Source organism: Neofelis nebulosa, chromosome 9 (genome assembly GCF_028018385.1).
Source record: "Neofelis nebulosa isolate mNeoNeb1 chromosome 9, mNeoNeb1.pri, whole genome shotgun sequence".
NCBI lineage: Eukaryota > Metazoa > Chordata > Mammalia > Carnivora > Felidae > Neofelis > Neofelis nebulosa.
Genome location: NC_080790.1, coordinates 112,302,884 through 112,320,331, shown reverse-complemented (window position 1 = coordinate 112,320,331; position 17,448 = coordinate 112,302,884). Strand labels below are relative to the sequence as shown.

Sequence of the window (17,448 nt, the reverse complement as noted above, 5' to 3'; positions counted from 1 at the left end):
ACACTTAGGTCTTCCCCCCCCTCCCACCCCAGCTGAGGAATGTGCTCTTCAAGCATATCTTTGCTAAATGATTCTGTTTAATCGTGTTTCCCTGCAAATAGTTCTAGTTCCTTCCTTAGGAAAAGGATGGCTGTCCATCCTCTGTGTTTACCTTCCCTCGTTGTTTTAAATTCTTTACTTCCTCTCTTTGCATTCTCAGAAATGTCTCAGGTTTATTCTCAATATCACTGAACCCATTTTCTTCGGCTTCAATTATAGGCTTTATTATATTATTATAATGTTTCTTCTCCTTCAATTACTGGGCTTTGAGTTACCTTGTAATCCTTCCATGCTTCCCTTACATTCTTTTTTAAAACTCAAAGTGTTATCCTTTACTTAGAAACCACATTTCTTGTATCCTGTTGTGAATGCAGGCTCGTTTGTCAAAAATTAGTTATGGAGCCTAGAGGCAATGCTTTTCTTTTTTTTTTTTTTTTAATTTTTTTTTTTCAACGTTTTTTATTTATTTTTGGGACAGAGAGAGACAGAGCATGAACGGGGGAGGGGCAGAGAGAGAGGGAGACACAGAATCGGAAACAGGCTCCAGGCTCCGAGCCATCAGCCCAGAGCCTGACGCGGGGCTCGAACTCACGGACCGCGAGATCGTGACCTGGCTGAAGTCGGACGCTTAACCGCCTGTGCCACCCAGGCGCCCCGAGGCAATGCTTTTCAAAAGTTACAAAGAGGTGTGTCCCCTTTTCCTTGTTCTGCAATACTATTTTTCAGGCCTCGCTGGCTGTTTTAGTCATCCAGATCTGGATTTCATGCGCGGACAGAATGGGTAGCTTGCCTGTGTCTTATTTGCCTGCTATCAGAAAGCCTGTTTCTGTACCCAGCCGGAGACAAGCATATCTCATCGCCCAGTCCTCCCTGGTTCCCGCCAGCTCCCGCCTCACCTGGCTCTGAGAAAGGGAGCTGAGGTCTTCTCCTGCCCGCGTCCCATCCCAGTTTTCTGATTCTCTAAACCAATGAGGGATAAGAGCTTCACTACAGAGCTTCCCCAAGGCCTTCTCGGCCTCTGCCCCACCTGTAGGGCATCACTTTTCAGGCCGAGATGCCCACAGCCTTGAGGGGTTGTCAGCTGGTTGCCGAGTGGTCAACTAACTGGCAGGCCGTCCCCAGGGGCCTCCCTGAGCCATGTTCATTACCCCTATTGGCCCCAGCCTTGCAAGCCTACATTCTGTACTGATATTATCAGCACTCCGACAGGGGATTGATCTCTCAAGGGAGGACTCCTATTAATAAAGCTTCTGAGACCGATAGGTAAAACCAGGTGGTGGATTATTAATTTACAAGGAGAAATAGCCGATGACAGAACTAGAAATGCGAAGTCCACATCAACGGTGCCTTTTATTTTTGATAGTAGAGTTACTTACATGGGTGGCTAAACCATAATCCCAATTCCATTTTATTAATTTGCAATGACAAAACACTGCGTTCGAAACCACAATCCTCACAGCCCAGGTGACGGGCAATGCTTTCCTTAGAGACAGGCTTACATAGAAAGCCAAATAAGCCAAAGATTAATTTTTTTTTAATGTTTGAGAGAGAGAGAGTTCGAGGCAGGAGAGGGACAGAGAGAGGGAGACAGAGGATTCAAAGCAGGCTCTCGAGATCATGACCTGAGCTGAAGTCAGACACTTAACCAGCTGAGCCACCCAGGCACCCCAAGCCAAAGATGAATTTTGAGCTTGGAATCAGAGCTAGGGAAGCCAGATAAAGCCATGGGACTGGAGTGCCCAATATCCACCGTCTGCTATTCCCCTTCTGGTCTTAGGGATATATATCTCTGCCATTGTTCTCAACCAGGTTTTGCCCTCGGCTCGTCTTCTCTGTTGCATCTGTGACCACCGCCCTCTTCCACAGATGGTTTCCTTCCTTATATAGCAGTCATCCCATCGGGTTACGGTCAAAGCCTACAGATCTGGAAACTCGTCTGATAAACTTCCCTTTTGATCCTTTAGTGAATTTACATGGGAAACCTCATTTCCTTCAGGAACATGTTCTTAGGACTCCTTTATCATAATGGAAACTGACCTTAGGGTCTTCTCCCTCCTACCTCCTTGTCCTCAGTTTTCTGTGAGTTGTCGCTTCTATTGTTGTTCAATTCCAAATGGATTCATTGCCAGGGAGTGGGGTTGTTGGAGAGCAGCCCCTTGAGAGCTAACCAATTTTCACCCAACCAGCAGCCAGACAGCCACTCAAGTTCCTGACTGGCACGAACTCTGAGTGTTGGACCTGGAGACAGACCATGGAAAGAAGCAAAATGCCTTTCTAACTCCTTTCAGCAAAAACAAAAAACAAAAACAAAGAAACGGGCTGTTGTTTCACCAGAAGAATGGAAGCCATGGTTTGAGGGGGTTTACCCATTTTACCAGCACCGCATTGGAGTGACAATTCCTATCAGATTTAGACACCTGAGTGTCTGCTAAATGCGGGTTTGAGAGCTACGAGACTTCTTTTTGCCTTCAATTTTTGTCTTAAGATTAAAAAAAAAGTTGTGTCAGAGGCTGCTAACCCAATGTGATCCCCCAAACCAGACGTCATCTACAGAATTCCTAAATTCATATATACACGGTCCAAACTTGATATTTTATCAGTGCCACAGACCAACACAAGACTTTATGTTGTCCTGGCTTCTCTTACCCTCTGCTCCTGATTTTGGTGGTGATGTGTCAGCATCAGTGTGTCCCCCCAGGCCCCAAGGCGGGATGGTAATGAACTGAGTGTGTTGCCTGTTTACTTTCAGAAGTGGGTCAAGTTTAAGAGAGACTTTGATAATTTCAAGACTCAGTGTATACCCTGGGAAATGAAGATCAAGGACATTGAAAGTGAGTATTTTGGTGTCAGCGTTTGTAGCTGGTGTGCTGGAGTTTTCCAAGGGCTTGGGTTGCGTTCGTGACCAACTGATCGGATTCTTTCATAGGTTCTGTTGTACTGGAAAACAGAATGGGCTTTGAACTAGTCAGACCAAGATTTAAACTGTGTTTCTTCACTGTCTGACTGTGGGAGTTTAGGTAGAGTGGTTAATCCCACAGAGCCTCAGGTCATTTATCTGGAAAAAGAAAATGGAGATGAGAACATCACGTTCCACAGCTGATGTGAAAACTGAATCCGTCACCCATACAAAGTGCTTGGTAGTGCTAACGTCCTCCTTCTGCGGTGCTTAAATCCTACCGTCTTTTCTCTCCCCAGGTCACTTTGGTTCCTCAGTGGCATCGTATTTCATCTTTCTCCGATGGATGTATGGAGTTAACCTCGTCCTTTTTGGCTTAATTTTTGGCTTAGTTATAATCCCAGAGGTAAGACAAAGGCTTCCTGTATCTTCAGATAGTGTTGAGGCTTATCATGACACCATCCTCTTTAATCAAATACTCTCTGTTTTACAAAGAACCAGTCGTTCATTTTAAATTCTATACTCCCATCAATTGCCCAGATAGTTCAGGACAGAGGATGGAACCAAATACTTCTGTCCTAAATTAAGAAGTGGACCCTACACTTTTCTATCTTGTGTTTTACTTTAAGATCGGTAGATGGGGCGCCTGGGTGGCGCAGTCGGTTAAGCGTCCGACTTCAGCCAGGTCACGATCTCGCGGTCCGTGAGTTCGAGCCCCGCGTCAGGCTCTGGGCCGATGGCTCGGAGCCTGGAGCCTGTTTCCGATTCTGTGTCTCCCTCTCTCTCTGCCCCTCCCCCGTTCATGCTCTGTCTCTCTCTGTCCCAAAAAAAAATAAATAAAAAACGTTGAAAAAAAAAATTAAAAAAAAAAAAAAAAAAAAAAAGATCGGTAGAGAATATCTTCATAAGTTTTTGTTTTACTCTGAAAAAAAAAAAGAGATGGAATGCATTCTATCGTAATTTATTACAAAACAAACAAACAAACAAACAGAAATGAACCCTCACGAGGCACCTGGGTGGCTCATTCAGTTGAGCGTCTGACTCTTGATTTCAGCTCAGGTCATGATATCACAGTTTGTGGGTTCAAGTCCCATGCCAGGCTCTGTGCTGACAGTGAGGAGTCTGCTTGAAATTCTCTCTTTCTCTCTCTCTCTCTGCCCCTCCCCCACTCATGCTCCCTCTCTCTCAAAATAAAGAATGAAATAAACTTTAAAAACAAAACCCTCACATTTAAATAGCACTCCTCACTGTTCTCCCACTATACCCTTATCACAGATGTAAGTACATCCTTACCTACTGATGAGTAATTGAGAAACAAAAAAGGAATAAGCAAGTTATGTAAAGTCACACAGTAAGTTTGCAGTGAATGAGATCCCGGGTCTCCAGTGTGGGCCTGGAATCTTTCCCAAGGGAAATTTGATAAATTAGAAGATTTCTGTGAGGAATACCAAGCATTACAGGACCAATATATGAGTGAATAAACAGGATGACTTATTCTTGGAAGGGAAACTTAATACCATAAAAAAAGTCAATTCTTCCTAAATCAATATGTAAAGTTCATACAATTCTGATTTTTTTAGAATTAAAGATGCAAACACAGGCATATATATTAAAGTATTGATAACAGAACTAGATACATGCAAAGAACTAGCAATATTTCTAATGTCCAACAAAAGGTAATTTGTTAAGTAAGTTTATGGTAGATACATGTGGTTAGATATTTTGAAGTCATTTTATTTTGAGACATACTACATGCCATATAGAACTGGTCATAAAACGGGGTGCCTGGGTGGCTCAATCGATAAGCATCCGACTTCAGCTCAGGTCATGATCTCGCAGTTTGTGAGTTCGAGCCCCACGTCAGGCTCTGTGCTGACAGCTCAGAGCCTGGAGCCTGCTTCGGATTCTGTGTCTCCCTCTCTCTCTGCCCCTCCCCCACTCACACTCTGTCTCTCTCACACAAATAAATAAACATTAAAAAAAATTAAAAAAAAAAAGAATTGGTCATAAAACAATAAAACAATATTATGCTAAATAACCACACTAATATATATTTTATTATATATATGTTTATATATTTATTTGATATTCATGTTTATGTATGAATTTATATAACTATACATTTATATAATATAAATGTATACAAGTATATAAAATAAAAATGTATACAATTATATATAATAAAAATGTATACAATTATATATAATATAAATGTATATAATTATATATGCAATATAAATTTATATGATTATATGTATAATATAAAATTTTATACTTATATATTATGTTTATATAATATAAATGTATATAATTATATATAATAAAAATATATATAATTATATATAATATAAATGTATATAATTATACATGTAATATGAATTTATATAATTATATATAATATAAATGTATATACTTATATATTATATGTTTATATAATATAAATGCATATAATTATATATAATATAAATGTATATAATTCTATATTTTATATATTTATCTAATATAAATTTATATAATTATATATTTACATAATATATATATATAACTCAGAAACAACTACGAGGAAACATACAAATATCTAACCGTCATTATCTTCGGAATGTGGAAGTGATAGGGAATTTTTTTAATGCTCTCCTGCACTTTTTCACATTTTCTACAACGAGTACATGATAGGTCTAAAACCAGAGAAGTGATTAATGTCATCTAAAGGAGAAAATGGGTATGTCCTGCTCTAAGAAGGGAAATATTTCACCCGGGTATGAATGTCTCCATGTGTTTGTATTTTCTCCACACATGTCATCATGTCGTTCTGTCCCTTCACAAGGTACTAATGGGCGTGCCCTATGGAAGTATTCCCAGAAAGACAGTGCCTCGGGCTGAGGAAGAAAAAGCCATGGATTTTTCGGTCCTTTGGGACTTTGAGGTACCATCACTAACAAGCCAATGCACTTCTATTCTGTGACTGTGAGGCCTAAAAGATTGCATGGATATGTGTGAAATATTGCATCAAATCACTGGAAAACCAGTGCTTTACTCAAATGGGAGCCCCCACTATGCAAAATGAGCTAGCCAATCATGTCCTCCTAAGTCCCCTCCGTGGGTCCTTTCTCCAGCCACACACTGCCCCCCTCTCTCTGCCAGATCCATCTAAATGATCTTACAGGGTAGTTTTCTCTCCCCACACCCACATTAAGACTCCAGGGCTCTCGCCAGTTCAGCCGTTCCCAAGCTTCACGTGGCATCCTCAACGGAATGTCCTACCTGCTCCTGAAATTCAATGCCTGTCCAGCCAAACCCACATCGCTTTTTCCATCTCCTTTATTGGAACCACCATCCATCCGAACACCGCTGTGAAATCTGAAAGTCATCCTACACTTCTCCCTCTTCCCCACCACCACGTCCCATAACCAATCAACCACTAAATCTGAGCCTTTCTCCTAAACCCATCTTGACTCAGTCCCCTTTGCCCCATCCCTCTTGCCTCTTCTTCCAATACTGTCCCCACCGTACCAGGACCATGTCCGAATCTTCTACCTCTGCTCCTTGCTTTGACTTGGCTCCTAAAATCTCCATTCCCTCTGCTGCCAGCGTGATCTTTCTGAAAGGCAAACTTGGCCCTGTCACTTCGCTACCTTGGATATTCATCTATTCCCGTTCCCAAATGGAATAAAACCCAGTGTTTTGAATCAGGTTTACGAAAGAACCGTTCACCATCTGGCCACTCCCTCCCTCTCCAGCTCCATTTCTATCTCAGCCCTCACACCTTATGTTCCTGTATGTGTCAAGTTTGGGAGAGATCCCTGAACCCATCACATATCATTGCCTCCCTGCTTCGGCTCAGGACACTGCCTGAAACGCCCTTCCCTCCTTTTTGAATCCCCTCACCTCCGTGCCTCTGGAGGGCTTGGTCTGTAGCTCCAAGGAGTTCCTGAGGCTGAGAGGCCCGGCTGTGATAGTTCAGGCAACAGGTCATTGCTGCTGCTATCCTTCACACTCCTAGGCAGGTTCGAGACCTCTCAGGTATGCGTGGAAGTGAATTGGAGTATTTTTCAAAGACTTTGGAATAAGTGTGTTTCAAATAATACTACACAACTATGTATTATATACAACTACTACCGTGTATTACCACTAAGGATTTCCTTTATTCTTTTTTTCTTTCATTTATTTATTTTTTGAGAGAGAGAGAGAGATTGCATGCACACATGGGAGGGGCAGAAAGAAGGAGACAGATCTGGAAACAGGCTCTGTGCTGTGAGCGCAGAGCCCAATGGCAGGGCTGAAATTCACAAACGGCGAGATGACCTGAGCCAAAGTCAGACACTCAGACGCTTAACACACTGAGCCACCCAGGCGCCCCTCCGTTCTTTATTTCACTCAAGGACTCCTATGGAATATCCTATATGCCTAAAACAAACTGAATTTACTCAACAGTAATCCTCTGTTTTGTTGTCGCTGTTGCTCCCAATGGGAAAATTTTCTTTTTCTATTCTTTGTAACGCGCTGTTTAAAAAAGTAATCTCTACCCCCAGTGTGGGGCTCAGAGTCACAACCCCAAGATCAAGAGTCACATGCTCCACCCACTGAGCCAGTCCAGGTGCCCCTAAAATGTCTCAGGCCAGAATTAAAGTTTTGGAGAACTTCTATCCATCACCACGAAACGACAGTGTCCGTTTCTCAGTGATTAAATCCTTTTCTGATGAGATCAACGAAGATATTAACAAATGTGACTTTTTAAATATGGTGTAAGAAGTAAGTATGTCAACATTTGGCAGATTTTTATAACGTACGGAACCATTATGTTCCACGTGACCAAATACATGATGTTACAGAATTACGTGTGGGTAAAAGATAGTACAGGATGGAACAATTAAGCTTTAAAAACTTTACATCTCGAGGGGCGCCTGGGTGGCTCAGTCGGTTAAGCGTCCGACTTCAGCCAGGTCACGATCTCGCGGTCCACGAGTTCGAGCCCCACGTCAGGCTCTGGGCTGATGGCTCAGAGCCTGGAGCTTGCTTCCGATTCTGTGTCTCCCTCTCTCTCTGCCCCTCCCCCGTTCATGCTGTGTCTCTCTCTGTCTCAAAAATAAATAAACGTTAAAAAAACAAAATTAAAAAAAAAAAACTTTACATCTCGAGATAATTTTTTAAAATCTTGGGACAATTTGAAACTTACAGAAGAGCTGCGTAAATAGTACAGAGTTCCCGTGCACCCCCCACCCAACTTCACTTTATGACAACATCTTACATGATCAAAACTAAGAAATTAATCTTGGTAGAATAGTAACTGAAGTGTGGTATTTATTTGGATTTCGCCAATTTTTCCACTAATATTCTTTTCCTATTCCAGGACCCAATTCAAAATCTCATACTGTATTTGTCATGTCTCCTTAGTCTCCTCCAAATCCATGACAATTCTCTGTCATTCAGTGACCTTGATACCTTTGAAGAGTACTGGACAGTTGTTTCGGAGAAGGTCCCTCAATCTGGGTATCTGTTCTCTCACGATTGTAGTGAGGTTATACATCACTGGGAAGCCTACCACAGAGATATATGCCCTTCTCAGGGGGTCAAATCGGGGTTACTTTATGCTGATGTGTATTATTAGTGGTGATGTTAACAGTGACCAGTTGGTTAAAGTAGTGTCTGCCAGAATTCTCTGCCATAAAGTTAGTATTTTTCTCTTTTTAATTACTCGGTATTTTGGGGAGTGTGATGGATTTTAATATAACAAGGTATGAAAAGTTAATTACGTGATTCAGATTCCACATTACAACTAACATTTAAGATGACGGTGTATTCAGCTTAGGTATCATATCAAAGAAACAACCCAGGGGCCCCGGGCTCAGTCAGTGGAGCGTCCGACTTCGGCTCAGGTCACGATCTCACAGTTTGTGGGTTCGAACCCCGTGTCAGGCTCTGTGCTGACAGCTCGGAGCCTGGAGCCTGGTTGGGATTCTGTCTCCTTCTCTCTCATCCCCTCGCCTGTTTGCACTCTCTCTCTCTCCCTCTCTCAAAAATAAATACACATTAAAAAAAAATTTTAAAGAAGAAACAACCTTAGGTATATGAAGAGACTGTTATGATTTGCCTCCCCTTTCCAGCTACATATCTATGTGAGGTCAGAATAACCCCCCGCTTTACATTTTCAGCAAAGATGTCAAAGAAGTACCAAAATTCTAAGCTCATGTTACAAATAAAAAGTGTACTGATTATACCTAAAACCAAATTATATCTGAAAACCAAACCAAAACTTGAAGTTCAGGGGTGCCTAGTTGGGTCAGTCAGTCGAGCGTCCCGCTCTTGATTTCGGCTGAGGTCATGATCCCAGGGTCGTGGGATCGAGCCCCATGTTGGGCTCCATGCTGAGTGTGGAGCCTGCTTGAGATTCTCTCTCTCTTTCCTGCCCCTCTCCTCTGCTTGTGCACGCTCTTTCTCTCTAAAAAAATAAAATTAAAATAAAGGGGCTCCTGCGTGGCTCAGTCGGTTAGGCGTCTGTCTGACTTTCGAGTTTGGCTCGGGTCACGATCTCACGGTTCAAGCCCCACGTTGGGCTCTGTGCTGACAGCACAGAGCCTGCTTGGGATTCTCTTTCTCCCTCTCTCTCTTCCGCTCCCCCACTTACACTCGCTCTCTCTCTCTTTTTCTCTCTGTCTCTCTCTCTCTAAATAAATAAATACACTTTATAAATAAATAAACTTGAAAAAAAAGCAAAAATCCTAAATAAAAATGAAAAAAAGACTTGAGGCTCAGATTCGACTGTGAGTCTTATAATGTATAGTTTTCTCTGTAAGTTTTGCACTGAGAAAGCTCACAGACTCCCATCTGCTTCCAGAGTGTTAAATCAAGACCCTGGCATTGTGGGGGGAAAGAATTTGGAGCTCTACATGCCTGTGAGCGTGCACGCATGTGCACACACACACACACACACACATCCCCTTATCCCTAATTGTATCCAGGATGTTAGCAACGCTCTCCTCCTCGTCCTGTATCTGTAAGCATTCTGTATAATGGAAAATAAAGAGAACAAAGGAGAGACATGGAGACATGGATAGACTCGGGAGCACTGGGGGAAGTAAGGGACCCACAATTCTTCCTTTCTCCTCTCAGACTCCCATTAACCCCCTGAGAAAGACATTCCCGGTAGAATGAAAGTGTCTGGTGACTATATGCACGAAGCTTACAAACCCGGAGCATTTGATCTGCTGTCCCGCAGGGCTACATCAAGTATTCTGCTCTCTTCTACGGCTACTACAACAACCAGAGGACTATCGGGTGGCTGAGGTACAGGTTGCCCATGGCTTACTTTATGGTGGGGGTCAGCGTGTTCGGCTACAGCCTGATGATTGTCATTAGATCGTAAGTATGACCGTGTCTTTCACAGGCTTTTCATTTCCTTCACACAAACATCCCGCTCCTATGGCCACTCTGTGCCTGCTTACCTTCCTGTGGGAATTTAGAGAGAAAATAAGGAAACAAAGAATGCAGATATGGATTGTCATATGTAGTATGAAAGGCATAAACAGGGTAATAGGGGAAGTTTGGGGAAATGGGATAGAAGCATCTTTACATGATGCTGAGAACTGCCAATCGCACTGAAAGTCTGGGGGACAGCATTTTACGCAAAGGAAGAGCATGTGCAAAGGGCCTGAGGCAGCGAATATCCTAATGAGTTCCAAAACCTGTCAAAAGGCCAGTGTGGCTTGAGAGGGAGCAAGTACCTGATAAGGTAAGACCAGAGAAGTCTTTGAGGTCTGTTTTTGCTTTCCCTGGAGCTCAGCTTCCTCAAAAAAAAAAAAAAAAAAAAAAAAACTCTCCTGCTCCTCTGTAACTCTAGCTTGCATGTCAGTACTGAGCCCCTCGCTTATCGACAAAACAGCGCAAAGGAACGTATATGGTGCGATTAACGATGGGTTAACGATGGTGTCCTCTCTAGTCCCAACTCCACCTGTCTCTGTGGTCAGAAATGGCCTTTTAATTTGTCGGTGCCTCTTCATTTATATTCTCTGAAGAAAAACCTTGGCCCATGAATTGCCTTCTTCGAAGCCAGGGGACCCCAATCAGCACAGGCTGGTGCAGGGTGGGGGACACCGTCTCCTGCACAAACCTGGCTACCAAGGCCCACCCACCCTTCAGCAAGGCCGTAAGAGGTCACTCCTCCCAGAAGCGTACGAGTAGCTGCGTCCGCAGGAGAAGAGTGGGGCACTCTGGGAGCCTGGATAGGACCTCTGAAAGGGCAGTGTGCGGGCCCAGGATGGCTTTCTATCACATCATCTCGGGGGAAAACGCTGCCGTCCGCCAGGGCCTGCCCTGAACGTGACAGTGACCTGTCACCAGGTGATAGGCAGCCGTCCGGCCAGCCCCATCAGGCAACAAAGAAAAGCAAGGAGATAAGCTTGGCCCTCATGTTGTTACATTTTCCCCCTGCTATTATCCCAGATAAGTACAGAGATATGGAATGTTTCCCCGATGAACCAGAAAGCTAACTAAGCCCCTGGAGTAGCAAATCCCGAAAGCCAACACATGAGACGGAGAGGCACGACCTGTCCTGGCTATCGTTAGCCCAGTTCAAATCGTCTTGGCTCTCTCCTCCCCATTGGATGTCTGCCACCTGTGCCCCAGACGCGCTGAGGCCAAGGTTCCCTGGGCAGTCATGACAGCAGTGGTGTGCACCCTACAGGATGGCCAGCAATACCCAGGGCAGCGCAAGCGAGGGGGAGAGCGCTAACTTCACCTTCAGCTTCAAGATGTTCACCAGCTGGGATTACCTGATCGGGAATTCAGAGACAGCCGACAACAAGTATGCCTCCATCACCACCAGCTTCAAGGTAGGTGCCTAGAGTAGTTCCCACTTCCTGGGGGGAGCTTCGGGTCCCGCCGGTCATTAGGGGACTTCACCCAGCTGGGGCATGGTGGATAAGATCCCCCAAGTAATTTGTGGTAAGAGCTCTACTAGAGGTGTGGGCCTAGCTCTCAAGCCTTCCGGAAAGGATGCTCAGAACTGATACCCACCATCTGTTTTTTAATATGGCGGAGACTCATGGATGCTGAGACCTGGTCCTGCCTGTTTCTTCGTGGAACTGTTTTCAGCCAGAGGGAGTAGAAGGACTCAAGTGGGGCTGCAGTTCTCAACCTGTTATGCACGACAGAATCACCTCAGCAGCTTTAAAAATCTTTTGGACCCAAACCCCCAGAGATTCTGGTGTCATTGGTCAGGGGCTGGGGAATTCCTGGCAATGGATTCTTTCGAAGCTCTCTGAGAGATTAGAAAACCTAGAACGAGTAGCGAATGCTGGTTGTGGGAGTCAATTAAATGTGCAACTCCAGGGGCGCCTGGGTGGCTCAGTCGGTTGAGCGTCCGACTTCGGCTCAGGTCATGATCTCGCGGTTCGTGGGTTCGAGCCCCGCATCGGGCTCTGTGCTGACGGCTCGGAGCCCGGAGCCTGCTTCGGATTCTGTGTCTCCCTCTCTGCCCCCTCCGCACTTGTGCTCTGTCTCTCTCTGTCTCTCAAAAGTGAATAAACGTTAAAAAAAAAATTTTTTTTTAATGTGCAACTCCATACTTAATTATCTCATTGATTTGTCACAAAAGATATGTGAGGTGGTCTATACATCTCTATTTATTTTAAAAAATAGAAGCAGACCTAAGGGTAAGCAAATGAATGAAGGCAGAAACTGGTATGCCAAAGCACTGTACATCTTATTTTTTCCTCCATGACTGTAAACACCATTCAGAGCTATTGATAGTTCAATATTTCCCCCATGCGACCAGTCAGACTTTCTTCCCTCACGACCTGCCAAAGGTCAGATGCACGACATCAGTGTGCTTGTCTTCTTCCTTCCCCTCTCTCCTTGCCCTTCCTGGCCGAAGAGGGCTGCTACAATGCAGACAGACGGCAGGGGCACCCACCAGGGGCAGAGCTTGGGCTCAGCAGCTCACTACATGGGTTTCATGAGCCCACAGTCCTGACAGCTTGGCAGTGGGAAGCTCAGGGAGCTGCCTGGGTTCTCCTCCCTTCTCCTTCTTCCAGCACTGGGGGCCCATTGACAGAGCATCCAAGGGCAGGAAAGGGATCAGTGAGGGCTCTGCCTCTTCCTCCAGGCCTGTCTGAGAAAGACAAAGAAGGTCAATGCCTATGAAGCACTTTAAACATCTGGGAAGGTGAAAGCTGCTTCTCTGAGTCTATTAAAACCAGGGATAAACCCTTACATAACAGGACACATGTGCCAACAGCATGAGCTGAGGTATATTAACGGGTTGATAAATTAGTTAAATCTGAACCTGAATATAGTAACTGTTTATTGAGTGGAAAAGTCTCCTTCCAGGTACTTTGGAAACTGGGAGGCCTCCTTTATCATCTTTGGTCTGCCAATATACTGCCATCTTGTGTCTTCATAGAGAATTACAGATGCAGGATGCAAAGTTTATAATAAAAAAAAAATCTATTGTAGTTTTATATACTAACAGCAAACAATTAGAAAAAAATTTTTAATTCCATTTACAATAAAATTACATGAATTACATAAAATTCTTAGGAACAGAGTTAACAACAACAAATATACAAGATGGCTACACCAAAAAATATGACATTTCTGAAAAAAATTAAGAAACCCTAAATAAATAGAGAGATATACCATGTTCATAGATTAGAACAGGGATCAGCAAACTCTGGCCCAGGGTAAAATCCAACCTCCTGCCTATTTTTTTAAATAAGATTTTATTAAAACAAAGCCATGTCTATTTATTGCCATATTGTCAAAGGTTGCTTTCATGGAGTTGTGAGAGAGACCCTTTGATTTGCAGAGCCCAAGCTATATACTATATGGCTCTTACTAGAAAATGTTTGCTGGCCCCTGGATTAGAAGACTCAATATTCTTAACATTTCATTTTAATCTATTTAATCTATAGTTTTAAAACAATCCCAGTCAGACAGTTGCTGAAATCTTTCCGGGCCTTAGTATCTGAGATATGGGTAATAATAGAAACTACTCCATTGGTTTGTTTTGGGGATTAGGAGAGATAATGCAAAGCAAGGGTTTAGTACCATGTCTGGCATACAGTAAGTATTCAATAAATCTAAGCTTTTGTTATCACATGTTCCAAAATAGCAATAACAATAAGCTATATCGTCTTAAAAAAAATTATTCTCCATAGGGCAACAGTGCTCTGCACCACCTCCTTTGTATTATTTCATTTATGAAAATATAGTAAATAGTCATCTCAGGAACCCAACAACAATGGTTCCTGTTGGTTCCTGGCCTGTAATTATTCACATCTCATTTCCACACATTAAGGAATCGATAGTGGATGAACAAGAGAGTAACAAAGAAGAAAATATCCATCTGACAAGATTTCTCCGGGTCCTGGCCAACTTTCTCATCATCTGCTGTTTGTGTGGAAGTGGATACCTCATTTATTTTGTGGTGAAGCGATCGCAGGAATTCTCCAAAATGCAGAATGTCAGCTGGTATGAAAGAAATGAGGTAAAGAGGACATCTCTGTGGAAGTGAATATTGAGGGCAAACACAGAAATTATACTCATTCCTATGCCATTCTGCTGAATTAATTGAAAATCTGGATTATGGGACATGTTTCAAAGAGTGAAATTACATCCCTTTCTAGTCAGGTAGCATGAGCATTTGAACCAAGAGTCACCTCTTATAAGGCTTTTGTAGGTTGATAAAGCTCCATTATAATTAGCATGTCAGTCAACTGAATAGTCAGTTGTCTTAGCACCAATTATTAAAAAGGTGATCCTTTCTTCACAGCTCTACAGTGCCATACATCAAAAATCAAGTATCTGTTAATGTGTGGGTGTGATTCTGGGATCTCTAATCTATTCCATTGGTTTATTTACCTGTTCCTGCACTAAAAACTGATAAACTGATAAAGCCACTGATAAACTATGGCTTTATAGTACGTATTGATATCTGGTAGACTGAGTTCCCTCCCAACAAGATCCACAATAAGATGCATTGAAGTTTCATTGTAATTCTATTAAATCCGTAAATCTCTTTTGGCAATTTAACATCTTAGTAGCTAGCAAAAATGGCTACAAATTCTTCCCCTTATTGTATTCCTATATTTGTTTGCAATATGATTTTCTAACTCCTCTCTTGAAGAGGTGGAATCTGTTTCCCCATCCCTTGAATCCAACTAGGCTTGGCCATGTAAGCTCCTTTAGCCAATGAGACAGTAACACCCATGATATAAGCAGACTTGAAAAGGGCTTGTGTATTAGAACTTGCTCTCTTGGAAACCCCGAGAACTCCACCATGTGAATAGTTCCAGACTAGCCTATTGAATGATGAGAGATACAGGACCCATTTATCTCATCATTCTACATTATAGCCAGCCAGTGACCAGACATATGAATGAAACCATCAACCATCAGCTGACCACGGATACACGAATGAATCCAGGTGAGGCCAGCAAAAGAACCACCTACCTAAGCCCAGAGAACAAAATACTGACCCACAGAATCATGAGCTACATAAATTAAATAAAAAGAATCTATTTCCTCCCACAAAGCAAGAAAGGATAAGAAAAGAAATATGGAACTTATAGGACAAATGTAAAGCACAAAATCAGACAGATTTAAATCTAAATCTATCAGTGATTACAATAAATGTAAATGGATTACAACTACAGTTTAAAGGCAATGATAATTGGATTGAATTTTTTAAAAACTACATGCTATTTACAATGAACCTATCTAAAACATCAGGTCACTAAGCTGTGAGGGGGATACAAAAATGCTTGAGATGGATTCTGCCCTGAAGTGGATTTTGCAGTTTCCTTAGGAAGCAGACTTGACAAGAATAAACCAAAGTACGAACAAAAATAGGCTGGAATAGTGATCAAATAAGATGTTTTGGGTTACAGATGTGTGGCAGGTGGAGAGGCTTATGTGAGCTGGAGAGACAGAGGGAGTTTGTGGCAAAGGCAGGAATTAGGCTGTGCATTAAACAAACATGTGAAGAAAGGTAGTGGTGGAAGAGGTGCAGTGATGGCTTTCCAGGTGGGAAGCACTGCATGAGCCGGTGTGAAGGTATGAAGATGATGAGAAACCAAGCCAACAGTCAGTGTGATTTGAGCTCCCTGTCTTCCATGCTCCTGAGATAAGAGCTACCACAGTGACTCTTGCCCAGCTCGTGACTTTTACAGAACACAAAACACTGTTCCATATGTTAATTCATTTATTTCTCAAAGAAACTTTGTTATTTCTATCAAGACTAATGGCAACATCATGAGAGCAACCAGTCACAGAGCAGGTATGATGTGTGGGACATACAGTGACTGCTCAGGGTGTGTTGGTCCCTTAGCCAAGGCCATACAGCAAGTTGTGGAGACCAGAGGGCATCTCCAGAGGCAGAGGAGGGGGCAAGAAGGAGACGGGGATTCATGGCCCTAGGGAGTGCAGAGACAGTGGCCAAGCAAGTGATATTAATGGCACAAGTAATCCAGGCTTTCCTGATTTTCTCAGGTAGAAATTGTGATGTCCCTGCTTGGTATGTTTTGTCCCCCTTTGTTTGAAACCATCGCTGCTCTGGAGAATTACCACCCACGCATTGGACTGAAGTGGCAGCTCGGACGCATCTTTGCACTCTTCCTGGGGAACCTCTACACATTTCTCCTGGCCCTGATGGATGATGTTCACCTCAAGGTAAAGACCACAAACTCCCCCTAATCCCTGGTGCCCACCAAATTTCCTTTTTCCACTGTAATAATTTCCTTATGAGTAATTCCTATTAAGCGAAGAAACTTTGGAAAGTTGAGGAAATGAAAATGAAGAAAAAAATATCCCCAGAATCCTATGACCCAAAGACAACCATTGTTAACATTGCGCTGCAGGTCTTTACAGTTTTTTCCTTAGTTGTCTTTTTTACATCATATACATGTCATTTGGTCCCCATAATATTTTATCTGCAGCCTCTCCTATGTTGTATCGTAGCTGCCATAAATGTTTACCAGCCAAGTAAGTGTCCATTGAGATGATATGGTATGATTGACCCAACCTTTCATCACTGCTCACCTGACGGTTATGGAGCACCCACTATGTCAGGCCCTGAAGGTACAGCAGACAGCAAGACACAGTGCTGTTCCAAGGGTATTCACATCTAGGGTGGGAGACAGACTCGTTCATTACAGTGTGCTGTGGCATGTGTTTTGATGGGGGCAAGCCCAGGCGGCATGGCAGTGCATAGGAGGGACTCCAGATTTCCCCTACCCAACCTGAGAGTCTTACAAGACACTGGAAAAACCAGAGGGAACAGCTGGTGCAAACAAGGAACTGCAGGATGGCTAAGAAAGGAATGGAGGGAAGAAGGGGAAAATGAACCTAAGGGAAGGGTCAAATGATGATGGTCCTCTCCCCCCCTTCCTCCTCATTATTGGGCTGCATGAATTTTTACCTGAGGTTATCAGAAAGCTATTGGAAGGTTCTAAGCATGGAAGTAATTGTATCTGGCCTTTGTCTACCCCTCCACCTTCATTTCTGGCTTTCCTCCTACC

At 43.1% G+C, this 17,448-nt stretch overlaps 1 protein-coding gene across 1 annotated transcript in view; it reads left to right on the top strand.

The window, feature by feature from the left end:
- The window catches only part of TMC2 (transmembrane channel like 2), a 57,415-nt gene that overhangs the window by 19,470 nt on the left and 20,497 nt on the right, over positions 1-17,448 (top strand). The window contains exons 5-11 of the mRNA XM_058686401.1: positions 2,789-2,870; positions 3,235-3,341; positions 5,760-5,858; positions 10,149-10,291; positions 11,613-11,760; positions 14,229-14,417; positions 16,421-16,600. Of these exons, the coding sequence (XP_058542384.1) occupies positions 2,789-2,870; positions 3,235-3,341; positions 5,760-5,858; positions 10,149-10,291; positions 11,613-11,760; positions 14,229-14,417; positions 16,421-16,600 (948 nt within the window). The remainder of the gene's footprint in view (positions 1-2,788; positions 2,871-3,234; positions 3,342-5,759; positions 5,859-10,148; positions 10,292-11,612; positions 11,761-14,228; positions 14,418-16,420; positions 16,601-17,448) is intronic.